Source organism: Sinocyclocheilus rhinocerous, unplaced genomic scaffold, assembly GCF_001515625.1.
Source record: "Sinocyclocheilus rhinocerous isolate Xijiao unplaced genomic scaffold, SAMN03320098_v1.1 scaffold3529, whole genome shotgun sequence".
Classification (NCBI taxonomy): domain Eukaryota; kingdom Metazoa; phylum Chordata; class Actinopteri; order Cypriniformes; family Cyprinidae; genus Sinocyclocheilus; species Sinocyclocheilus rhinocerous.
In genome coordinates, this window is record NW_015638987.1 from 235,347 (window position 1) to 260,562 (window position 25,216).

At 43.2% G+C, this 25,216-nt stretch overlaps 3 protein-coding genes across 7 annotated transcripts in view; 2 read left to right on the forward strand and 1 right to left on the reverse strand.

Moving 5' to 3' along the window:
* The window catches only part of LOC107750829 (putative ATP-dependent RNA helicase an3), a 13,414-nt gene extending 2,084 nt beyond the window's left edge, over positions 1-11,330 (forward strand). Inside the window, exons 2-19 of one of the 5 annotated variants that reach the window (XM_016566372.1) lie at positions 530-578; positions 664-711; positions 2,376-2,570; positions 2,670-2,802; positions 5,131-5,238; positions 5,454-5,553; positions 5,643-5,778; positions 5,871-5,968; positions 6,057-6,155; positions 6,256-6,416; positions 6,582-6,726; positions 7,241-7,385; positions 7,777-7,827; positions 8,295-8,476; positions 8,558-8,675; positions 9,633-9,786; positions 9,865-9,989; positions 10,141-11,330. In XM_016566372.1, the coding sequence (XP_016421858.1) occupies positions 530-578; positions 664-711; positions 2,376-2,570; positions 2,670-2,802; positions 5,131-5,238; positions 5,454-5,553; positions 5,643-5,778; positions 5,871-5,968; positions 6,057-6,155; positions 6,256-6,416; positions 6,582-6,726; positions 7,241-7,385; positions 7,777-7,827; positions 8,295-8,476; positions 8,558-8,675; positions 9,633-9,786; positions 9,865-9,989; positions 10,141-10,214 (2,121 nt within the window). In that variant the 3' untranslated portion in view covers positions 10,215-11,330. The remainder of the gene's footprint in view (positions 1-529; positions 579-663; positions 712-2,375; positions 2,571-2,669; positions 2,803-5,130; positions 5,239-5,453; positions 5,554-5,642; positions 5,779-5,870; positions 5,969-6,056; positions 6,156-6,255; positions 6,417-6,581; positions 6,727-7,240; positions 7,386-7,776; positions 7,828-8,294; positions 8,477-8,557; positions 8,676-9,632; positions 9,787-9,864; positions 9,990-10,140) is intronic. The other 4 variants (XM_016566373.1, XM_016566376.1, XM_016566377.1 and 1 more) reach the window with 4 other exon arrangements.
* A 1,470-nt stretch (positions 11,331-12,800) lies between these two features.
* On the reverse strand, positions 12,801-17,517 carry LOC107750830 (FUN14 domain-containing protein 1-like). The gene is made up of 5 exons (XM_016566378.1): positions 16,956-17,517; positions 15,371-15,527; positions 14,276-14,351; positions 14,058-14,186; positions 12,801-13,805 (listed from the first exon to the last, which is right to left on the reverse strand). Exons 1-5 carry the CDS (start codon positions 16,978-16,980, stop codon positions 13,728-13,730), a joined length of 465 nt encoding a protein of 154 aa, XP_016421864.1. The 5' UTR covers positions 16,981-17,517; the 3' UTR covers positions 12,801-13,727.
* Positions 17,518-17,715: 198 nt separating this feature from the next.
* kdm6al (lysine (K)-specific demethylase 6A, like) overlaps positions 17,716-25,216 on the forward strand; it is a 37,835-nt gene continuing 30,334 nt past the window's right edge. Inside the window, exons 1-4 of the mRNA XM_016566388.1 lie at positions 17,716-18,144; positions 18,256-18,319; positions 23,978-24,086; positions 24,164-24,213. Of these exons, the coding sequence (XP_016421874.1) occupies positions 17,984-18,144; positions 18,256-18,319; positions 23,978-24,086; positions 24,164-24,213 (384 nt within the window). The 5' untranslated portion in view covers positions 17,716-17,983. The remainder of the gene's footprint in view (positions 18,145-18,255; positions 18,320-23,977; positions 24,087-24,163; positions 24,214-25,216) is intronic.

Here is a 25,216-nt window from a genome sequence, read left to right on the forward strand (position 1 = left end):
TACAGAGTTAAGTGTCGTTTATAAGCGGCTTTGTGATCTCGTTCAGACGCGCTACGCAAATAAATACATCGCGATCGAGCTGGAAAACTTTCCGCTGGTGGGTTTGTGGCCTGTTATCGAGCTGCTTCTGGCCCTTTGTCTGACCAGCTCTTCATTTCGCTGCATTTGTGTATTTGCGGTCATTTCATCTCTTAATAGAACCTGGTTTTGTTTCTGTACTTCAGATGAACCCAAACGGACTCGAATATCTCGATGTAAACACAACGAATCTTCCGAGAGCGCTTTAAATACCGTTTCATAAGTCAACAAAATGTGACCCTGGAGCACAAAACCAGATTTTGAGATGTAGTTGTCTAGTGATCTTTTCAGGTAGATGTTGTATTTCTGAGAGGAGCGCGGTGTGCTTTTGTAGAAACTGAGCTCGAGGGTGCCTCCGGTGGATCCGGTGTTTCCTCTCGCACCGGTTCCCGTTCAGCTTTTTAAGGTTATTCTGCTCTGCACCACATCAACTCTGTCGCTTCTCTTTCAGCTCGCTGCCCTAGACTTGAACTCCGCTGATGTTCAAGGAGTCCCTGGAAGTGAGTATCCGATTCTTACACCAGTTTTGCTCTGGATGAAGGAGAGTTGTGTGTTTGCCATGCTAACAAAGTCTGTCTTCACCAGGGCGCTACATTCCACCTCATTTAAGGAACAAAGAAGCTACCAAAAATGGTACGTTACGCTTTTCTGCTTGATGTGTCTGTTAGCCCTAAAGCTCCAGTGCTGTTGAAGATTGTGATCGTCTGACTTAAAGACAGTGTTGTTTGTGTTTGTGGCTCAGCATGTCTGTAGGACGTCTGTCAGTGGCTGTGTTTCCATCCAAAGTTGCGAATTTAACTCATGCACACAACTGGAATATCGCAGAAAACGTTTGTGAATAAAGCACCGTTTCCATGCAGCGGGTCAAAGAGAACAGAATCTTCCTGAAAAGTCACTTCCTGATAAACTGGCTCTAAATATCACAAAGAAAACTAGGAGAAGCCACTGAATATAATAATTTTAATATGTGATAAATGACTAAGAGCGAGCAGACGAAACACAGTAAATGTGGTCAATGCTTTCGGAGGAGGATGCTGCTGTTTGGGAACACGGTCGTTTAAGACAATTATACAGAAATACTTTAACGACAGGCTTTGCTCAGGCCTTTCAGAACGACCAGAACAACATATAGATGCTGTGAACGAGATCGGTCCGCTGGTTAGTCGAGTTATCCCGTCTCATAGCGCAAATCACATGACTGTTCGATGCGCATGGTGGAAGTTATTCAGTAATTGTGTTTCCGGCTTAGTTTATGCACGTTTTTTCTTATCGGATAAAAAGTTTATCCTACTCAATTGTGCGCATACGTTTTTTTAATGCACATTTTTAGAACTTATGTGCGTCTTGGCACTTCCATCTAGCGCTTTTTAAAAAAAAAAATTATTTTTATGCAATATTCCAAAATGCATGTAAAAATAGGTGGATGGAAACATAGCTAGTGTGCAGTCTGTGAATCTCTGCTTGCTTCTGTCTAGGTGCCAGTGCACTACTGCACTCTCTCATACCTCTCTCTTTCGGACTGTTATTGGTACACATCTTGAGCCAAAACAGTGCTTTCCACTGACATTTTTGGATCATTTTATCCCCCCTCCATCTTTTGTCCAATGACTCAAGTAATCAATATGCTGGCATGTAAACAAAACAAAACAAAAAAATTCGTCTACAATTCAACCAGAGCTTGTCTGAACCGTATTGGCCGAGACTCTCAGCAGTATAGGTTTGAGATGCTCCGTGATCTTTAGTCTTCTCCTTGTGACGAGGCTGTTTGGCCCAGCACCCTCCTGACTATACGTTTGTTCTTTTAGCTGGAGCTTATTCCTCTGGTAGACAGAGCGGTTACTCGGTGGCACCAGGAAGGAGCTGTAAGTTTCTATTGACAGCCTTTAGCTAAAGAGAGACTTTGAGGGGAAATCCTCAAATATGCATGATTCCACGATTAATTCTCAGCACACACTTGGAATCGTAACAGCTTATTTCAGCCACATTTCTTTCCAATGCAAGATTGCAAATGAGGCTTTGAAGAGCACTTTTGTTTAAAGACCCGACTCAGATGAGGGGGGAAATATTTAGAGTGGATGCTCCCATGTCTGCATTTACTTGAATTTTCAGCAATTTCAATGTAGTCGGTCAAGTCGAGGACTGGTGGCAGACTACCTAACTAGAGCCGAGAAGTAGGAGTCCATGCCTTACTTGACTAACTGCTTTGCTTTTGATCATCCGCCCCCAGAATGCTCCGCTCCATGTAACGTTTCTAGCACACGTGTGTTTAATAACCCCGTCCTCTCGCTCTCACACAGATTCTCCCGGAGGATGGGATAACGGACGCAGCAATGGCTTCGTGAACGGCTGCCACGATGGCCGAGACAACCGCATGAATGGGGGCAACAGTTTCGGTGGCCGCGGCTCCGTGCGCAACGACCGCGGAGGAAGAGGAGGCTTCAGAGGTAAAACCAGCGGCTCCTACAACCCCATCCAGCCAATGCAGAGCGCAGGCAGGTGTCTTCACCATACGTCTGAGAACGCTTGCTTTGCTGTTTGACTACACGACTTGCACTGCTGCTTTTTGATGTGAATCGTTCTCTCTTTAATAGGATTTGGTTATGACAACAAAGATGCCGGCGGGTGGAATGCCCCAAAAGACACTGCCTACAACAGCTTTGGCGGCCGCTCTGACCGGGGCAAATCATCTTTCTTCAATGACCGCGGGTCTTCATCCAGGGGGCGGTGAGGCTTTGTTGCTTAGAACTTATGTGCGTCTTGGCACTTCCATCTAGCGCTTTTTAAAAAAAAAAATTATTTTTATGCAATATTCCAAAATGCATGTAAAAATAGGTGGATGGAAACATAGCTAGTGTGCAGTCTGTGAATCTCTGCTTGCTTCTGTCTAGGTGCCAGTGCACTACTGCACTCTCTCATACCTCTCTCTTTCGGACTGTTATTGGTACACATCTTGAGCCAAAACAGTGCTTTCCACTGACATTTTTGGATCATTTTATCCCCCCTCCATCTTTTGTCCAATGACTCAAGTAATCAATATGCTGGCATGTAAACAAAACAAAACAAAAAAATTCGTCTACAATTCAACCAGAGCTTGTCTGAACCGTATTGGCCGAGACTCTCAGCAGTATAGGTTTGAGATGCTCCGTGATCTTTAGTCTTCTCCTTGTTTCACACAGATTCTCCCGGAGGATGGGATAACGGACGCAGCAATGGCTTCGTGAACGGCTGCCATGATGGCCGAGACAACCGCATGAATGGGGGCAACAGTTTCGGTGGCCGCGGCTCCATGCGCAACGACCGCGGAGGAAGAGGAGGCTTCAGAGGTAAAACCAGCGGCTCCTACAGCCCCATCCAGCCAATGCCGAGCGCAGGCAGGTGTGTCTACAATTCAACCAGAGCTTGTCTGAACCGTATTGGCCGAGACTCTCAGCAGTATAGGTTTGAGATGCTCCGTGATCTTTAGTCTTATCCTTGTGACAAGGCTGTTTGGCCCAGCACCCTCCTGACTATACGTTTGTTCTTTTAGCTGGAGCTTATTCCTCTGGTAGACAGAGCGGTTACTCGGTGGCACCAGGAAGGAGCTGTAAGTTTCTATTGACAGCCTTTAGCTAAAGAGACTTTGAGGGGAAATCCTCGAATATGCATGATTCCACGATTAATTCTCAGCACACACTTGGAATCGTAACAGCTTATTTCAGCCACATTTCTTTCCAATGCAAGATTGCAAATGAGGCTTTGAAGAGCACTTTTGTTTAAAGACCCGACTCAGATGAGGGGGGAAATATTTAGAGTGGATGCTCCCATGTCTGCATTCACTTTAATTTTCTGCAGTTTGCAAGCAAAGTCATCGTAGTCGGTCAAGTCGAGGACTGGTGGCAGACTACCTAACTAGAGCCGAGAAGTAGGAGTCCATGCCTTACTTGACTAACTGCTTTGCTTTTGATCATCCGCCCCCAGAATGCTCCGCTCCATGTAACGTTTCTAGCACACGTGTGTTTAATAACCCCGTCCTCTCGCTTTCACACAGATTCTCCCGGAGGATGGGATAACGGACGCAGCAATGGCTTCGTGAACGGCTGCCACGATGGCCGAGACAACCGCATGAATGGGGGCAACAGTTTCGGTGGCCGCGGCTCCGTGCGCAACGACCGCGGAGGAAGAGGAGGCTTCAGAGGTAAAACCAGCGGCTCCTACAGCCCCATCCAGCCAATGCCGAGCGCAGGCAGGTGTCTTCACCATACGTCTGAGAACGCTTGCTTTGCTGTTTGACTACACGACTTGCACTGCTGCTTTTTGATGTGAATCGTTCTCTCTTTAATAGGATTTGGTTATGACAACAAAGATGCCGGCGGGTGGAATGCCCCAAAAGACACTGCCTACAACAGCTTTGGCGGCCGCTCTGACCGGGGCAAATCATCTTTCTTCAATGACCGCGGGTCTTCATCCAGGGGGCGGTAAGGCTTGCTTCCCTTTTCTTTTTCTTTTTTGTGCGTAGCTTGTCAGAGAACTACGGCTCTGTGTAGTGCATGCCGCTCCATCTGAAAGCAGGTGATGGAGATTTACTACTGATCACAGAACTGCTTTACTGATGTGATGCGTGTGGCAGTTGCATTTGATTAATCGTGCAGCCCTAGGTTACATTCCTCCACTAGGTGGCGACAAGTGACTGTTAAAAATTTATTTGTCCTTGAATCATTCATTCAAGAGATTCGTTCAAAAATGCTGATTCATCCAGTACTGAAACAAGTGAAGTATTTGAGCGAGTCATTGAATCATTCAAACCAATTTTTCATAATTTGAATATTAAAAATTGGTTTATTTAAATATATTATTTTAAATGTATATTTAAGATAACAATTAAAAATTTATTAAACACTCTTAAACTGACTGCAGCAATTAACATTTTGTCTTAGCCTTTTGTAAATTGTTAATTTAAGTTCAGAATTGTGATCTCAATTTATCCAGAATCGTGCAGCTCTAGAATGAACTTTAACTTGTGATGTAAGTCTCTGTAAGTCCTGGATCTGTCTGAAGCAGTGTTGTGTTTGGCAGGTATGAGCGTGGAGGTTTTGGCGGCGGTGGGAACAGCCGATGGGTGGAGGACTCCAGAGACGATGAAGACTGGTCCAAACCATTGCCTCCCAATGAGCGTGTGGAACAGTGAGTGTTGCTGTTTTGACATGATGCTGCTCTCAGGTTCCTGTGAAGGTGTTCCTACTTCCTTATCCTTAAAAAATGACTAACATTAGATTTGAAGTAGTTCTGATGTGGTGTCGTTGATATGTTAATCTTGTAAATGCAATCCTGGAGGTTGCCAGTGGTTTTTAAGCCAAAGTGGTGTTTGTCTGACACTTGTTTTTCCTGTTTTCTCGCAGTGAGCTCTTCTCTGGAGGCAACACCGGGATTAACTTTGAGAAATATGATGACATTCCTGTTGAAGCCACAGGCCAGAACTGTCCACCACATATTGAGAGTGTGAGTCACCTGATCCAGATCCGAGTTTAATTGCAAATTAATATATATATATTTTAATAAATTAATCTTTGTGTGTTTTTGTAATACAGTTCCATGATGTAGATATGGGAGAGATCATTATGGGAAATATAGCCCTGACCCGCTACACACGGCCCACTCCTGTCCAGAAGCACGCTATTCCCATCATCAAGACTAAGAGAGACCTGATGGCGTGCGCACAGACAGGTGAGACGTCCGCTTAGTTGCTCATGATTTGTTGTTTTTTAGCATGTGTGTGGTAAATGCTTGATTGACCTTGTCTTTGTGACTGTAACTAGGTTCTGGTAAGACTGCAGCCTTCCTGCTGCCGGTCCTGAGCCAGATATACACTGAAGGACCGGGAGAGGCGCTGCAGGCTGTGAAGAACAGTGCACAGGTAGCATTTCCCGTGTGTTAGTTTGGCAATAAAGAACTGGCTCACTACATTTGTTGGATATTTTAACTGGGCGTGTTCTTGTCTTTAGGAAAATGGGAAATATGGCCGCCGTAAGCAGTATCCCATTTCACTGGTTTTAGCCCCAACAAGGGAACTGGCGCTCCAGATCTACGATGAGGCCAGGAAGGTAATAAACAACAACCAGAACACCGTCTCATTGGAACTTCCCAATTTCTGTTGGTTGAAACGTATTTTAAAAAAAATAAAAAATTCCCGTGTGTGTGTAGTTTGCGTACCGCTCTCATGTGCGGCCCTGTGTGGTGTATGGAGGCGCTGATATCGGTCAGCAGATTCGTGATCTGGAGAGAGGCTGCCATCTGCTGGTGGCCACTCCTGGGCGTCTGGTGGACATGATGGAGAGGGGCAAGATCGGCCTGGACTACTGCAAGTACGTCACTGATCTGCTGCACTTTGTGCCTCTGTGGAACGCCGTCCAATCTTATGCATGTCTGTTACTTTTAATGGTGCCCAGTTTTAGGTCCAAGAATGCACTAGCTTCTCTTATTTTCACTGTTTTGTGGCTTGACTATAAGCTGTGTGTTTCTGTCGTTAGTTATCTGGTGCTGGATGAAGCAGACCGCATGTTGGACATGGGCTTCGAGCCACAGATTCGCCGTATCGTCGAGCAGGACACCATGCCGCCCAAAGGGCTTCGTCAGACCATGATGTTCAGTGCCACCTTCCCCAAGGAGATCCAGGTGAGCGTTTCAGCCTGAAGACGTCTTGTAATGTTATAGTCTTAAGATGGATCTGGCTTGTCCTGTTTTATTAGGTTTGTCTGATGAATTGAGATTTAAAGTGATAGTGTACTCAAAAATGAAAATAGGTCCATGTTTTACTCACCCTCAAGGCATCTGAGGTGTGTATGACTTTCTTCTTTCAGACGAGTATAATCGGAGTTATATTAAAAATGATCCTTGCTCTTCCAAGCTTTATAATGGCATGGGTGGGTGATTTTGTTCAGCAGTCCAAAAGTAGTCAAATAAAGCGCATCCATCCATATTTAAAAGTGCCTCACACGGCTCCGGGGGGTGAATAAAGGCCTCCTGCAGCAAACCGATGCGTCTAAAGCTTGGAAAAGCAAGAAATTTAATAACTCCAATTGGATTTGTCTGAAAGAAGGAAGTCCTATACACCTCGGATGCCTTGAGGTTGATTAAACATGGACTGATTTTCATTTTTGGGTGAACCTAACCCTTTAATGTTTCTTAGATCTTGGCTCGTGACTTCCTGGAGGAATATATCTTCTTGGCTGTGGGCAGGGTTGGTTCTACCTCAGAGAATATCACCCAGAAGGTGGTGTGGGTTGAGGAAAATGACAAGAGGTCCTTCCTGCTCGACTTGCTCAATGCCACAGGTACATATGCCTGTAAATGGCCTCTGAACACCTTCATCTGATTTGTCTTTGCAGTCGTTTCAGTATGATCTTGATGGCAGATTGCTCTTCCATGTTTGAGGAGATTAAATTAGCTTGTTTTGTGAGCGGACTAAACTAATCTTTAGGTTGAAGTCACTCTTTGAGGACTTTTGAGGTTGAGTACAATGGGAATGGTGAGTCTTTAATTGTCACAGTGGTTCTCTAAACACCAGAAATATTAAATTCAGTGAGCTACAGATACAGAAAATTATGAATTGCATGCATGCTCCGCCAGCACCTGAAAGCAGAGCTCCATCTGAACCCATGTAAACCTTAACAAGACTGAAACTGATATTTGTTGAAGCTCATCATAAGGTCTGGTTTTATTCAGTCATTCCGAATGAGGTTCAGGACAGTACGGGGGAGAACGTAGAAAAACCTGGTGAGTAGAAACGTTTATCTGTCCACTGGAAGTGGAACGAATGTAAGTCTCATCTCACTACTTCATTTTGCTTGAACATTGTTTGTTTTCCAACCCCTCCCTCCCCATGTCAAATGAGCTCTAGTTCTCATGCTGTTAGGATCTTGACCTTAATTTATTATTTTTTCTTTCTCTCCCTGATATTTCTTTGGAAGTAGTCATGCTCCTTTTCAGTGGTTCTTTCCTGCGGTTGGATCTGTGCATGAAGTGGCATGTAACCAATGCCATGTTGAATTGTAAAGCCATAAGACTGCTGTAATTTGGCTGCACACATGGCTGCGACTACAGTAGTCTTTTGAAATTAACGCAAAGTTCACTTCTATGAGATCCAAATGCTTGTCACTCCCTGTTTGTTGCCATTCATTAGCTTCTACTCCTCGTACTGAAGCGTGATGCAAGTTGTTGATAGTCTTCATCTCATCCAACAGGTAAAGAATCTTTGACCTTGGTGTTTGTTGAGACCAAGAAGGGAGCGGATGCTCTGGAGGACTTCCTGTACCGTGAGGGCTACGCCTGCACCAGTATCCACGGCGACCGTTCCCAGAGAGACCGCGAGGAAGCGCTCCATCAGTTCCGTTCAGGGAGATGCCCCATCTTAGTAGCCACGGCTGTATGTCATCTTTCTTTCCTCTTTGCTTTGTTTAATCTTTGGTATGTTTTGGTGCAAGTCTCAAACTCTTTTGTTCCGCAGGTGGCTGCTCGTGGTCTGGACATCTCCAATGTGAAACACGTCATTAACTTTGACCTGCCTAGTGACATCGAGGAGTACGTCCACCGCATCGGGCGAACTGGTCGTGTGGGAAACCTTGGTAATTGCAGTGACTGTGTTGATGATTGCAGTGACAGCAGCTACGTTTACATGGACACTTTTTGCTTCCATCGGAATGAATTAATTCTGATTGACGAATCTGAGTGTAGTGTTTACACTGCAAAAAAATATGATTTTCTTCCTTAGTGTTGTCTTGTTTTCTAGTATAAATATCTAAAAATTCTTGAATCGGGATGCATTTACTTGACAAGTAAAACGACTTAAGATATTTTGTCTTGTTTTCTGACAATATTATCCAAATTTTGTTGGTTTTTGCTTAAAACAAGTCAGGTTTCACAGAATAAAACCGAGCAAATAAAGTGTAATGATATTAATAAAAACAGTATTCTTCCACCAAACAATGTAGTTCCTCAGAAACAGTTGTGGTTGCAACAAAGTGGTTGCCGAGCAACAGACAAACGTAAACAAAGGTGTATGTTACTTTGTAGAGTCATTTACAACAGCTTCGAACCGGCTCAGCCAATCAGAATCAAGGACCGGAACTCTCCGCTTTATAATGTGATTTTAACCCTTTTGCACATAATATATGCCGACATGGTTACATTCACTTTATTTGTGTAATCCAAATACAAAAGCCCAGAAAATACCGAGATATATACCACAAATCAGCCAAAAAATACAGAGATATGAATTTTTGCTCCTATCGCCCAGCCCTAATGCGCAGTATTTCGGGTTTTCAATCCGATCAAGTGTTTACAGGTCCTCTCGCTCGGATTACAAAAGGAATAAACCACCCCTTACAATCCGATTGAAATTTTAAACCGATCTGGCCAATTCAGTCCGATTGACGTGGTTACATGTGACTTTATTTTTTGTTATTCCGATTGTGCTTCTAGTCCTATTACGATCGGATTATTAGAGTCCATGTAAACGCTGCTACTGTTGACGTCTGCTGCGTCCCAAGTCTCAATTCAGTCGTTTCGTTGGGTTGTCTCAGGTCTTGCCACATCATTCTTCAATGATAAGAATAGCAACATCACCAAGGATCTGCTGGACATCGTGGTGGAGGCCAAACAGGAAGTCCCGTCCTGGCTGGAGAGCCTGGCCTATGAGCACCAGCACAAGAGCAGCAGCCGCGGGCGCTCCAAGAGGTGAAGCGTTTTCCCCAAGCCTTTTGCTTTCACCATCGTCCCCTGGGCACCCTGTTAAACCGGTTTGGTGTTTTTCAGGTTTTCTGGTGGTTTTGGTGCCAGAGACTACCGTCAGACCAGCAGCAGCACCAGCGGCGGAGGCTTCGGGAGTCGCGGCGGCCGTAACACCGGCGGTCACGGAGGAAACCGTGGATTTGGCGGGGGTAAGGGTCGGTTTCGCTCGGGAACAACGCCCTCATTGGGGGAAGAGGCCTTGGTGGCTTTTCTTGATTGGCTGCTTTCGAAGATATTTTCCACTTTAGCTGCATGACAACACAGTTCTTGAGTAACTCACCTGGTGTTTCTGGTCCTCAGGTGGCTTTGGTAACTTCTACAGCAGTGATGGCTACGGAGGAAACTATTCGCAGGTGGACTGGTGGGGAAACTAAGACTCTTTCCTTCACCTCTTCACTCCCCACGATGACAGTGGATCACCATGCCAAACTCACTGAATGGAAACCACATGTACCATAGCCAGACTGTATACCCTGTGTAGCTTTGAAGAACTTTGCAGTACATTACCAGCTGTGATTCTCTGACCACATCCGGAGAAGCTTGAGCTCCGTGGGACTCGGGGATGCCGGGATTTCTGGAGGTTTGACTGTAGCAGGACACGCTCTCGTGCCGAAGGGGGAACGGAGGCTGACGTTTGCTTTAGATTCTTGGACTCTAGTTTTCCACTACATCTCATTTCTTTATACTAAATGAGAATCATTTGTTTGTTAATGTACTGTGCCTTTACATTTAGACTCGCTGCGTTTTGTTTGTTTTCCATTCTCCTTTTTAAATGTCTGGCTGACAGTTGTTTTCCCCTCTTTTTTTTTCTTTCTTTTTTTTTTTTCTTTTCTCCCCGCTCGAAAGATTTGTTTGGATGGTATAACAAAAGCTTGGATGTAATCAAACCTTGGCAAAGTCTGGGATGGTCTGTCACAACCTCATTTTGAACTGAAATTTTGTATGGGGTCACCAGTGCTGGTGTCGCGGGGCCTGACCCCCTCGATTGGCTTGAGGTCTCTTGTGTGGTAAAACTATCACAAGGGGGTGAAAAATATTGAATGTTGGAAGGAAAAGATCTTGCTCACTCTATCCTGGAGAGGCATCAATAAGAGAGAAACGGTAGTCTACTGAGAAAGAAACCAAGCCATTCCAGTATATTATTTTAAATTTCGATGTTGTGACGAACCGTGTCTGCCTCCCGCCGCTCCGCTTCATAACCGAACCGTAGAGGCCGCTAGTTCAGTACCACATGCTAGCTGTTTAGCCGGTGTTGGATTAACTTCTTTTTTTTTTTTTTTTTTCTCTTGAACCGTCGTGCAGTTAGCAATTGGATTTATCTTTTTCTTCCTTTGAAATCCAGTCGATGAACGGTGGGCTTGTGGCAGCTTCCGCAGTGCAGAGTTGGAATGGCTTCTCTAGGACCACGAGGTCAGAGCGGACGAGCCCAGAAAGCCCAGCTCGTCTCTGAAGAAATCCGCATGCTAGTGTTCTTGTTTTTTGGTCAAGGAGATTTTCGAACCGATTTCTGCAGCAGGCTTTTACGTTCGTTACAAACTAAACGAATCGATCCGTTCAGGCAAACTCTGAATTGGCAGCCGAAATTTGAACGATAAACAACCATGCCAAGGTTTGGAATAAGTTCGAAATATTTTTGTAAATGTGTATCAGTGCAGTGTTCAGATTATCCAGTTCTTATTTGTTTTTGTTTGTTTTTTTCCAATATATATTTTATTTTCATTTGTACCCCCAGTGAATGTCTGGCACACGGCAATCTTAAGTAACAAAAACATGTGGTTATTCTCTATTGTTGCATTTGCATATTGGGCTCTGGCGCTGGTGTTCTCTGACAGGTTTGGCTGAACATTCAGTCTTAATTACAGAAGCAGTAATGAGTGAAGTGTTGAAAGCATGAAGTGAGAGGCTTTTAATTGACCAGATCATGTGAAAGAACATCACCGGAGCCCTTAGAGTTAGAGTATTTGCTTTATGTACTAGTTTAGCGGCTGTGCACTTCACGAAAAATAAAATGTGTTTATTGTATGATTTTACCAAATTAAAGTTGGAAATTGCAAATACAGAAACTGCTCTGGCGTCTTTGCATCTTATGTGATTGAATCCTAAAACCCTGCTGTTATTGCTCATTGTTATTACATGGCTACATGTTTCTTTGGTGACGTTTAAATTTGTGTAGTTTGATTTCTATAATCTGTAGTCATCCGCCGGAACGCTTCTGCATAGACAGACAGCAGAAGTGGGAGAAAAGAGTTTATTACATTTAAAATATGGATATTTTTCTTGCAGAAATGCATGGATTCGCTGCAGGAGGCCTTTAATCATGCCCCGGAGCCGTGTGAGGCATGTTTTATTACAGATGCGCGCGCTTTATTTAACGTGTTTTGGACTGTTAAACAGAACAGAAACACCCGCCTAATGCAATGATTGAGTTTAGAAGAGCAGGACCAGTTTTAATGTAACTCTGACTGGATTCGTCTGAAAGAAGAGTCGTATACACTGAGGATGGCTTGAGGGGGAGTAAAACACGGGCTAATTTTCATTTTTGTGTGAACTAACCCTTTAAGTGTGTGTTCACTGTTGTGATGGGCCGGTCGTGTGGAGATCCCACCGCAGAGAAGGTTCTGGAAGTGTCTGCTTGTGAAGGAACTCGTGTTCAGGCAGCAGAGTCCGTCCTGAAGGACAAGATATTCGGCAATATGTGCCAAGCATAACGCAATATAGGTCCAGTGTATGTCCAACATCAGATACAGATTCCAAAGAAAAACACTGATAAAGTACAGATACAGATTACATTTACTTGAGTTCAGTAAAAATACTTCACTACTGTCCACCTCTGCGCATTGAGTACAGATAAAATCATATTTTCCATAGAACAAATTAGTAATTTCTAGAGTACATAAAAGCAATATACTTTAAAAGTATTTATTAAAGGGGTCATATGATGCGATTTCAATTGTTCATATGACCCCTTTAAATTATTTGTATTGAATACAACAATATGTGATGACATTCTGTATATTCAGCTTTCAGTATTCTTCAGATGAAAAGGTTTGTATTGTGAATGATTGCATGCCAGCCGTGAAGATAGCATCAAAACATTATACCATGAATAATAAAGGAGAGATGAAAGACCGCAAAATGCGAAAAGTAAAATGATTGAGGAAGAGAGAGAAATACAGGGCCAATGCAAGTGAAGTATTACAATTACTGATAACACAAGACTGAACTGCTCATTCTGCTTTAAAAACAATGGCTGCAAACAATGCTTTTTTAAATATTAGTAATTGTAAAATGCACTGAATGGATAAACACATGTTCTGTTTACTTCTCCGTGAGTTCGGCCTCCAGTGCCCTCTGACCCCGGTTACAGCTCCACCACAAGCCTGGAGGAACATTACAACATCTGGAGCAAATTAATGCGCTTTACAATAACTGCAGTGATATTTCATCATAAAATACTGCTGATCTTAAAGTCAAGATGTCAAAAAGTTGAATCAGAAGTGATTTTTATTTACAATGTAAACGTTCCCCATAAAGAAACCGCGAGTGAACAAACATAAATCTGCCGGCTGACCGTAAAGAGGAAAGTAAACAACACATGACATCCCAAAGATTTACCAAACATGAAAATACAACCGTAACTTCACCAAGAACACAAAACCTGTACAAGCATTAGCAGAGAATAATAATGTTTTCAGAGGTGATAAGCATAAGCATCCCAGTGTTTTAGACAGACTCTCGGTGTAAAGAGCACAGTTCTGTAAAGAATAAGATCACTTTCTCCTCTATATCATCAAACACTACGTGAGTGAAGAACTGACTGGTTAATGGGTGTACAGGCCAGCCTATCTTCAGGTGCATGATGGGAAGACGCTCTTCACAGCATCAGCTCAAGAGGCCAGGCCAAGCAGGAAGCCACCCACAAATCCACTTGAAACCACAATGTTTTTCTTCACAAATTCAGTGGCCTGAAAAACATGGTTAATGAGGTATATCTCCTCCTAACCAACAGAGGGCGCTGCTGCTCGCAGAAAACCGCTTCAGAGCTGCTGCGCAAATGAATTATATCACTCCTGTATGGTGTTGAACTACATTAAAAAAAGACTAAACTGACTTCTGAAGCAAAGGAAATCTATAAAGTCTTAGATTTATTTCTATAATGAAAGTCCTAGTCATTTGAAGGATTCACATTCATTGATACGATTATAAAGTGTCTTTACCTCCTCGATAAACGTGTTGATCTCAGGTGCGGCTTTGTTGGTGTTTTTCTTCAGACGTCTCTTTGCTTTGTTAACGTCTTTCTCCACTTTCTTCCAGTCGACTTGGACGTAGCCGCTGTGATTGGCTATCTGCAAGACAACAAATCCTTTAAAGTCACATTGTGCCACAATAACATGATGAACAGCGAATGGTTTGTTGTGCAGTTGTTGTTTCTGGCCTGCAGCAGCAGAAATCCTCCTCCGACGGCTGTAGCGGCGATCTTCCCCACGCGCTGGAACACATACCCCACACACCTGCAGACAAACACGCTTCAGCACAACTACATTACAGCCAAAGTAAGAGGTTTATTAACTGATCATGAAGAAGAGTAGGGCTGCGAAGATAAATCAATGCAAATTTGATTCAGAGATCTTCCCAATGCATCACCATTCTCTCTGGAATGGATTCTGAGCTTATATTAACAGCAGATGGCGCTCTACTCTAGTTTTTATCCACACACTCATGAAGAAGAGCTGAAGAGCGCTTGTGTGTTCGGCTGAGTCTGTAATTTCACCTCGGCTCAGAATGCTTTTATGACGCCAGATTAATGTAAACACAGCCCACTGTCAACACCTTTGTGATTCGCTTCAACCTTGAATTTTATGAATGATTATTTTAGATTCAAGTGTGTGTAAGGATTCGGAAACAAGCAGAGTACGGCTATTTCTAACCAATCGGAATTCTTCCGCTCTCTCTCGTGAAACCAACACGGAAGTGACTAAAACTGTAATTCATCGACTGGCCGCTAGAGGCTGGCTCCAAAAAAGGAGTCAGTCCCATAGACTCCCCATGTTAAAATTTTTATTTTATAAAATTTCAACTTTACATTAGAAAAAAAACATGTTTACAGCCTGGTACATAAAGTGGTTTTGGTTTATATAGCTAATTTTGCCCTTCATGACAACTGTGAGGGGGGTGAATTTTTTTATAACTCATCCGTTTAAATTATATTAAGCCTTAAAGTTCTGCATAATTAAGGGCGTGGCCACTTGAGTGACAGGTGGATTATGTTTTTATACAGTCTATGTTTCTAAAGCATGCAGCGCCATCTGCTTTTCAAAACTAAGCTCAGAACTGACTCGAGAAAGAATCGCCATGCATTCGGATGATCTCAGAGTCGTTTCTGTATTCGCGATGCACTGATTTATTCCCCAGGCCTAAGGAAGGTTCTGACTCGAGAAAGAATCGCCATGCATTCGGATGATCTGAGTCGTTTCTGTATTCGCGATGCACTGATTTATTCCCCAGGCCTAAGGAAGGTTTGTAAGAGCACCAGCCCGCCGCTCCACCCGTCATGATCTGAGTGGCCACGGAGTGTTTCTCTGCGATGGGGCCGGAGCTGCTCCCGAACACGGCGCTCCACCACTGCTGCGTCCGAGCGTGTGCGGTCAGATCCAGCATCTCGTACGCCTCGTCTTCATCGTCCGCTCCTGAACACACCAACAGCTGATCATAGGGATAGTGCGACTAAAATAGGAATACTCCACATGTCTTAATTCGATTTGTGTTTACTTCGACTTCGAGTGCGTTCACATCCAACAATATTCTGATTTTAACACGGTTAAGACAATACTCTGATTAAGAATCTACCATGTAAACAGGGATTTTTGATTACCTTAATCCGGCTAAAGTCATAGTCTAGTTTTAAAACAGCTTGTAAACAGAATGTCACGCAGCATTTAATTTCCCTCAGGCAAGTCATCAGTGTCCAACAGATCGTTATTTGCTCGAGAAATGAGCATTTTGAGAAATATTAGACTATACACTCATTATATTTTACTTTACCTGTTAGTGATGTCTTAACCATTTAATGTATATTTAAATAAACCTTTTATGAAACAAGTTACGACAGCCACTGTGTAAATGATTATATTTCAACAACAAATAGAAACTGTATAATTAAGAAGTTAATTTAAAAACTGCATTGTGCAATTTACACATTTGCATACAATTTTAAGTTGAGTGTTTATTATATTTAGAAAAAATAGTAATTGAATTTAAGTTTGGGCTCTGTTGTTAATTGTAATTTTATAGTAATGTAAAAGGGCTCTCTATGGTTCAGAGCATAAGCTGAGGTAGATTTTTATCCTGAGAAAATTAATTATAATTGAATTTATTTAAAGGTGACATATCATGAGAATCTGACGTTTCCAGGTTGTAAGTGCTATAATCAGGTCCCCGGTGCATCTACCAACTCAAAATAGGCATTTTCAAAATGATATAATAAATGTGTATTTTGAGCTGAAACTTCACAGACACATTCTGGGGACACCACATATTGTAAAAAAAGGGGCATAATATGTCTCCTTTAAAGAAAGAGCCATTTGTTCAGTAAACCACTGTTTAATTATAAAAAAAGCAATGTTATGTTTAGTTTTCCCCCTGCTGTACCGAACCGTGTGATGTTTGTGTAGCGTTACAGCTCTAATCAGATGCCAGAACCAAACCCACATCTCAAGCAAACTTAAGTATTAAGTTACATTCATGGAGCGTTGCCGTAGTTCATAACAAAAATTCCTTTAACTGTATATGGCTGTTATATTTTGACTACAATATTACCCTTATAAAAACTCTCAATGCTTGATAAGATGATTTTAGGTGAAATGTGACCAGGACATGTCAGCCAACAGAACTAACGTCAGTCAGCTGCTGTTTGAAGGAGACACTGACAAAACTGAAGCGAGCTCATTATTCTCCGTTTTTGTGTTTAAGAAAGCAGCAGAATCTACGAGTGTCGCTTCATTTAACGGGCTCTGAGTGACACACGCAGTCCTCGGTGCTGCAGCTGACGTTAGAGCGCAATAACGGCGATAAAGACTTGATTTTATTCTCATAAACGTGACGGTAGACCCGCTCACCTCTGCTGTGTTGTTGTTCCGCCATTTTGGGTGCTGCGTGTGACGTCACGGCGTCAGGTGATGTTGACAGCTGCGAGCGCCGCCTACAGCCACGTCAGTGTTTCAAACATTATACAGTATGTCCGGTTATAATCCTGCGATTTCATATCCATAACACACACAAACACAGATGTGTGTATCTCGTGTGCTTAAACACGCGTTTGAGCTGAAATGTTCGTTCTGAATACAAGCGGTTTGTATTTCTTCATTTGATTCTCATATGAAGATTCATGTCTTCATTGCATTTCATAGCAAACGCACAGCACTGAATAAACGAGCGCGCTTCTTAAAGGAGACGGCTGACATTAGTAATAAAGACTGCAGTGCATCTGTAACTGTGAGTGATACTGTGTTCAAAGGAACAACAGCGAAAGCATTGGGCCTCAGCTGCACGGCTGTCAGTCCAATTTCCCCATTTTGTGAAAACCACGCCTCTTTATTTGCATTTCATAACAACGCAAACGAGCCGCCCGCAATCCTCTGTTTGAGGGAATCGCGTCTGCGCCGTCGAACTTTCCCACGCATCGCGTCAAACGCTCGGGCGTTTCGCGTCGCGCACTCGAGCGATTGTTACAGGAAACAAAATTACCGAAAGGACTGGAGCACAACATTTTGGGACGAGGCCAGTGACGCGCTCGCGTTCTGCGCAGCGATTGGCTGTCGGGCCCGGGAGGGCGTGGCGACGGCGTGGGTTCGCCTGTGTGACACAATTACAACAACTTTAATCCGCTAGCAACACAACTTTGAGATTGTTTGAATACGTTCCGCGTTTTTAAGTGTGCAGGGCCGCACGTCACGCATCAACACTGAGCCGCCGCGTCACAGTTTATTCCTGCAAAACAATGTGAGACGACGCGCCGCTGGAGGGCCAGCTCACTTCGCACGGGGGTTCAGACTCTGAGGCGCGTTTCACTGGAGAAAAAGTTCGCGTTTATTGTGGCTTTTGGACGCACGGAGCTCGCCTTCCCTCGATTTCGCGGCGCGATTCCATGAAATCGTGCCGAGTGACGCTCTCCGTCGCCGCCGCTCGCCGCCTCAGCGCCGCTGGTGATGAGGAGAAGAAAATGGCGGCGGGAAAAGCGAGCGAACCCGAGGAGGACTCACCGCGGCTGAGCGCGCAGGAGAGCGACGCTCTGGCCCGCGTCGACAGGTCGGAGCCGCGGGCGTCTTTTGGCTGCTGCTTTTCATTGTTTCTGAGTGAGATGTGTGAGTTGATCCCAAACCCCGTGTGTGTGTGTGTGTGTGTTTCTCTCGTTCGCAGCTCTCTGTTCGGATACCAGCGGCTTCATGAAGATGGCGCCAGCATGAAGGCCCTGCTCGTAAAGGTAAAGATGCGCGTTTAAATCAACGCTTTGCGACGCACACATGCGGTGCGAAATGACAGCGAGGGCCAGGGTTTCCGAGCGGCGACGCGTCCTTATTTTCTCCTCAGAGCTGCGCGGCTAACCGTTCAGCTAACGCGCTCGATTTGACGCGGAGCTTAACCGCGGTTCTGCCCTGCGATTACACGAGCGTCGCTCGGGCTCGATTCGCTGGCTTCACAAACATGGGTAAACGCGGCGCGTTCCTAGCGTTAGCCGCGCGTCTGTGTGTGTGTGTTTATTCTGTAGCTTGTTTGTGGACATGCGGGTGTCAGACAGCGCCTCAGATCACTGTAAGATTTAAGGCTTTATTTCCCTCAGTGATTGAGGGCTGAGCTGGTCGTCGCGTTCATCAACCGCGTCAGATCGCGCTCAGGTTTACTCGGAGACGGTGATTTGTGTTCGGTGGTAATGGCTGCTTGGGTCGGCCCAAGATGGCGGGGTGGGGAGGAGTGAGAGCTACCGCGTTATAATGCAGAAAGAGACGCGAATAACGCTGCAGAAAGCGCAGCTAGCATTGCTTCTGCCTTCCATTCCGAGCCCCGCGAAGGCTTGTGGGTAACCGGCGTCCTGTGAGAACACCTCCCTGTGTTGTTGTGCAGTCCAGCAGCGAGCTGTAGTGAACACTAGAGAGTGGACAAAGACCGAGTGCTGTCTGCAGCTGATTCCAGACTCCTGGTTCAGTTAGAAACCCTGTCGAGTTCACACAGAGCTGGAGCGATGTCTCTATAGACACTTTCTGTCCTTTACGCACAGCCATAGACCTGCATGTATCTGGTGGATTTGATAGATGTAATGCTTGTAGTTCTGCTGTCGTCCTTTATATGGTGTATCTGCTTTTATACACACGACCCCTGACCTCTGGTAATTGGTGTCAGGATTAACACCATTGATGGGATAGTTCACTAAAGCAATAAGCCCTGTGAAGCCGTGGTTTACAGTCATAGACTGTAAAAAAAGATGGACGACGCGTCTCCTATTCCTTCCACTATAGAAAAGGGAAGCCAAAGCATCTCAGTATGGCCTCTGCCATCTTCAGTAAATGACGTCATTTGGAGCCTGAGTCTGCGCAGTAGAGATTAGTTTGGAGCCCGAGTCTGCGCAGTAGAGATTTGTAGGGGGCGATCAATGAGCCCGCAGCTTCACTTTTCAGGACGTGTGAGACACTCGTTTACAGTGAATTTATAACAGCTAAGCAGCATTGTTAAGTATGACGTGAAGCGGAGTCTAAAACATTCTTAGCTGTTATAAATGTACTGTAAACCACGGCTTCTCGGGGCTTATTGCTTTTATAAAACGGTTATTCCATATACGTAGTAAGGTTTCACAAAATAAAACAGAGCAAATAAAGTGTAATGATATTAATAAAAACAGTATTCTTCCACCAAACAATGTAGTTCCTCAGAAACAGTTGTGGTTGCTACAAAGTGGTTGCCGAGCAACAGACAAACGTAAACAAAGGTGTATGTTACTTTGTAGAGTCATTTACAACAGCTTCGAACGCGGCTCAGCCAATCAGAATCAAGGATCGGAACTATCCGCTTTATAATAAAAAATACTCTCCTGTGACACTCTTTCATTCACTTAATTTCCAGCGATATAGTCAATTTGATTGCTAGACGATGACATCGCTGAATCACTGATGAACTGACTTTAACTGAAAACTGCGTGTTTACTGTTTTGCATTATTACTCACTAGTTTTTCTGTTTATTACTGTAAAGCTGCTTCGACACAATCTGTATTGTTAAAAGCGCTTTATAAATAAAGGTGACTTGACTTCAGTGGAAGTCAAAAGAAGATATTTTGAAAAATGTCTCGTTTTCTTTCTCCATACAATAAAGGTGGTCCATGAGGTCCAGTGTTGTTTTGCATTGTCTGGACAAAAACAGTTTAAACATTCATCAAAATATCATCTTTTGTAAACGATGACAGAATGATAGTTTCTGGATCGATCATCGTATTGAGCGTGTTGTCAGGTGTTGCTTTCCCATCCTGACATGGTTCTGTCTGCGGTCTTTATATTAATTAATGTAATTGGAGTGGTTGTTTTGGGTCTGGTATTTGACTGAATGTTTGCGCTGTGAGTGAAACACAGTTGAGCTGATTTGTAGTTCACTAGAATGTCGTCCAGATGGAGGTGAAGCATCTGTGGCAGCTTTTAGCATTGTGTCGTCACTGTTGTTTATTTTAACAGACTTCTTGCGTCTCTTGATCTGAATTGCATTTCCATGTTAATATGTGTTGGACTGATCAATGAATGCGGAGCGATCAGCGAGAGAAACGCAGTGATGCTCCTGTGTGTTGGGTTTATGTCTGAACTGCATGAAATGTGAGGTTTTCATGCTCAAACTAGTGGTTGAACGGATCGTAGCTGATCCGTACGATTCGGCACGCATGTGATCCGCGGACTCATTGCAAAATTTTACCATAATAGTGAAAGTTTATCAATTGTACTTGTTTACACACTCCAGCGAAAGGGAACTCGATTCGTTACTCGCGTGTTGCTTTCTATGTTCACAGACGCACACACATGAAGCGTGTATGAGCCTTCTTCTATATCTCCTTCACTCATTGCCTTTAAACAGACGCATATACACACAAAACTGACAAAATCTCGATCTCGACAATCATTCAGGTAAATGCAGTCAGTTATGTCTCAAGTGAACTAACAGCTGAGAAAGAAATCGGATGTGTATCATTATATTGGATCCGTGCATCAGCTCTTAAAGGGGCAGCAGCCTATAAATACCAGACATGTTTTTGACAGATAAATCTGTCAAATTTATACAGTGAACACTATGCAGTGTTATTTTACACTTAGGCTAATTATTACATTTCTGTACAGTTGAGCTGATTTGTAGTTCACTAGAATGTCGTCCAGATGGAGGTGAAGCATCTGTGGCAGCTTTTAGCATTGTGTCGTCACTGTTGTTTATTTTAACAGACTTCTTGCGTCTCTTGATCTGAATTGCATTTCCATGTTAATATGTGTTGGACTGATCAATGAATGCGGAGCGATCAGCGAGAGAAACGCAGTGATGCTCCTGTGTGTTGGGTTTATGTCTGAACTGCATGAAATGTGAGGTTTTCATGCTCAAACTAGTGGTTGAACGGATCGTAGCTGATCCGTACGATTCGGCACGCATGTGATCCGCGGACTCATTGCAAAATTTTACCATAATAGTGAAAGTTTATCAATTGTACTTGTTTACACACTCCAGCGAAAGGGAACTCGATTCGTTACTCGCGTGTTGCTTTCTATGTTCACAGACGCACACACATGAAGCGTGTATGAGCCTTCTTCTATATCTCCTTCACTCATTGCCTTTAAACAGACGCATATACACACAAAACTGACAAAATCTCGATCTCGACAATCATTCTGGTAAATGCAGTCAGTTATGTCTCAAGTGAACTAACAGCTGAGAAAGAAATCGGATGTGTATCATTATATTGGATCCGTGCATCAGCTCTTAAAGGGGCAGCAGCCTATAAATACCAGACATGTTTTTGACAGATAAATCTGTCAAATTTATACAGTGAACACTATGCAGTGTTATTTTACACTTAGGCTAATTATTACATTTCTGTCCCTGAATACTACGACCTTATTTTATTTGTAACATTGTTCTGTTGTATTTATCTATGCTTGTGATTTGTGTATTTGTTCTTATTTTTACTGTCTCTTTAATAATGTTTGAACCGTGTGGTGTGGCTGACACAGAATAGCATGCGCTGTTTGCGTTCAGTGGATACTCCGCAACTTTTTTGCATTTATGATCTATATTTTGTTTGCGCTCCTGATTCTCATTAGTTTTGAAGAGCATGCTTTATATCATTGTTTGATATGTAGTTCGTCAACGCTTTCTCGTGTCTGTGCTGAGCAGAACCAGAATAACAGCCGTATGGAGCTCTTTATACAGACGCTAAACCACGTGACCGGCGTCGTCCTCCACCAATCTCTCATTACTGCGGGTTTGAGACTGTTATTGCTTGTTTAACGCAGCTCGGCCGTCGGAGACGTGCTGTCTGAAGCGGGCCGGTTTGGTGTTTAGCGGGGCTTGAACGTGCGTTTGTAGGTGAAGCACTCGTTTTATGTCACGTTCATATTCACTGCTTAAAGGGACAGTTCACCCAAAAATGATCGTTCTGTCATCCTTCACTCACCCTCGTGTTGTTCAAACCATTATGACTTTTTGTCTGTGGAACACAGTGTTTTGAAGTGTTTTGGTTTGTATGAGAAGTCAATGTGTTTTTGTTGTCTAGTTCTCGACATTCTTCAAAACATCTTCTATTTTGTGTTGTACAGAAGAAATTAAGTCATGAAGGTTTGATTGGCATGAGGGCGAGTGGTCACAGACGGTGGGAGCCGAGTCTATTACCCACCAGCGGCTTGTTTTAACCTAGTTAACAAAATGCAGGTGTATCTCATACTCTTGTGCACTAATTGAAACTAGAAATGCACCGAATGTTCGGCAGACGAAATTATTACTTTGGTATACCTTCATGGTTTTTAAGGTGCTTTATAAATAAATGATTGATTGATTGAAACAGCTGTTTTGTATGTGAATATATAGAAAAATTTAATGTATTTCTGTGATGCGCAGCTGTATTTTCAGCATCATTACTCCAGTCTTCAGTGTCACATGATCTTCAGAAATCATTCTGATTTGCTGCTTAAAGTGTCCAGTTTACCTTCTTTTTTTAAGCCAATTGCATGCCTTATTGAAGAAGGGGGTCTCAAAATGGCCAAAAAATATTTAAATTTTTTTCAGTGTTAAATATTTTTAAATTGTTGTTTTGTAATTGATTTTTTTTCTTTGAAAAGCAAGACAAAACCGTAAAAAGCACATTTTGGCTATTTAATTTATGCAATGGTGAATAAATTGGCAAAATACATGGAGGAAAAAACTTGGAAAAACCGTGTTCGGCCTTCAGCCCAGTGTTTAATTTTGTTCGGCTTCAGCCAAGAATCTTCGTTTCGGTGCATCCCTCATTGAAACGCTAGTGTTTATTTGAATAGCTTTTGCTGTAATGCACACATTCTCTCCATCTGTGATATTGGCATAATCTAAACAGTGGACTATTAACTCAACCTCACGTTCTGTCTGTAATTCATGGATGTTGAGGGTTAAAGCGCGATTATTAAATGCTTCGGAGTGACGGTGATGTGAGTCTTCAGCACGAGAGGACCTCGTGTCCTAAACATCATCTGTGGAGTTCCCGGAGCTGAAGATAGTGTTTGAGTGACAAGGAAATCTGAGCAGGTTAATCACTGACGGCTCGTGATTCTCCTGAGTCCTGGTGAACGGTGATGGTGAAATAGAAACCATATTTCTCGTTTGTTTACTGGAGGTTGAGAGTGACTGACCGGCCGATGATGGGTCAGCCTTGAGCTCGCAGTGCTGTCTGAAGTGTCTTTGTTTTCCTGGTTTGCTGACATCTTGTGAATTTCTAATCTTTTCTGCTGAGAATATAACGCAAAAATAATAAATGTAAAATGTAATGGTTTTCTTAAGACATAAAGGTTTGTGTTTACATGTCACAGTATTCTTCAAGTCTTTGTTTGTTTGTGATGTATGTGTTTCTCTTGTGTAATGTTGAATGTGTTCCTCACACAGGCTGTTCGCTGCTACGAGTCTCTCATCCTGAAAGCTGAAGGAAAAGTGGATCCCGAGTTCTTCTGCCAGCTGGGTCATTTCAACCTCTTACTGGAGGAGTATCCGAAAGGTGCTGAGAAGCTCTTCTGTTCTGATCCACTAACATGACCACAAGCTTCTCCTAACACGCGTGTCTTTGTGTTGCAGCATTATCGGCGTACCAGCGGTACTACAGTTTACAATCAGACTACTGGAAGGTGAGCAGCTGATGAATTCAAACACAAGTGTGTGTGTGTGAGCGTGTATGTTTGGTTGGTTGTTTGTTCGTGTGTGTGTTTCTTTTAGTGGTCGACCGATATATCATCCGATATTTGGCATTTTTTTTATCATGACTTTTATTTTGACGGCGCTGAGAACGGCACACAGCGCTCACGTTCTCCCTCTTCATCGTTTGCTGTCGTCGTTTAACAGTTCTGTCTAATACAGATAGAAGTCTGTCTAATAATCAGATAGCATGTTAAACAAAGGAATTAAAAGGTGCACAAAAAGTACTATAATGATATATGTTTTTATATTATTAGTAATAGAAAGGCAAACATTATAATTAGGGATGTAATGACTAACCGCGAGCCGGTTGAAAATCGATTCAAATATGTGACGATTCAAATCGGTTGAGTAGCATGTTAAACAAAGGAATTAAAAGGTGCACAAAAAGTACTATAATGATATATGTTTTTATATTATTAGTAATAGAAAGGCAAACATTATAATACTCTCTCGTTTGCAGTCAGCATTCAGCAAATACGCATTTATATCATTTAAACAGATCTTTGAATGACTAATGAAGATTTCATTTCACAAACCCTGCAGACTTGGTGCAATCCAGCTGAGATCTGGTGAAGTGTGTGTTTTCTGCGTGACGAACTGAGGAGTTCAGCTTCACACACTTTAAACTCATGATTTCAAACTATTTGCCCACGATCATAATCCTGTCATTTTCACTGAGCGCTGTACGTAAAATGAGTTCGACCTTGGCTTCAGTTGAAAACAACATGATTCCCGATGCACACAAACTGGGGGGGCGGTTGTTGGATGTTGGGGGGGCGCGAGTGAAATTAGACAAACTTGGGGGGGGCGCATGTCCTAAAAGGTTGAAAACCCCTGATCTAAAGTATAAGTCTGTTTATTTTTAGTGCTGTCAAATGACCTATGGTGACCTATACTCGGAATTAGTGCTCTGCATTTAACCCATCCTAAGTG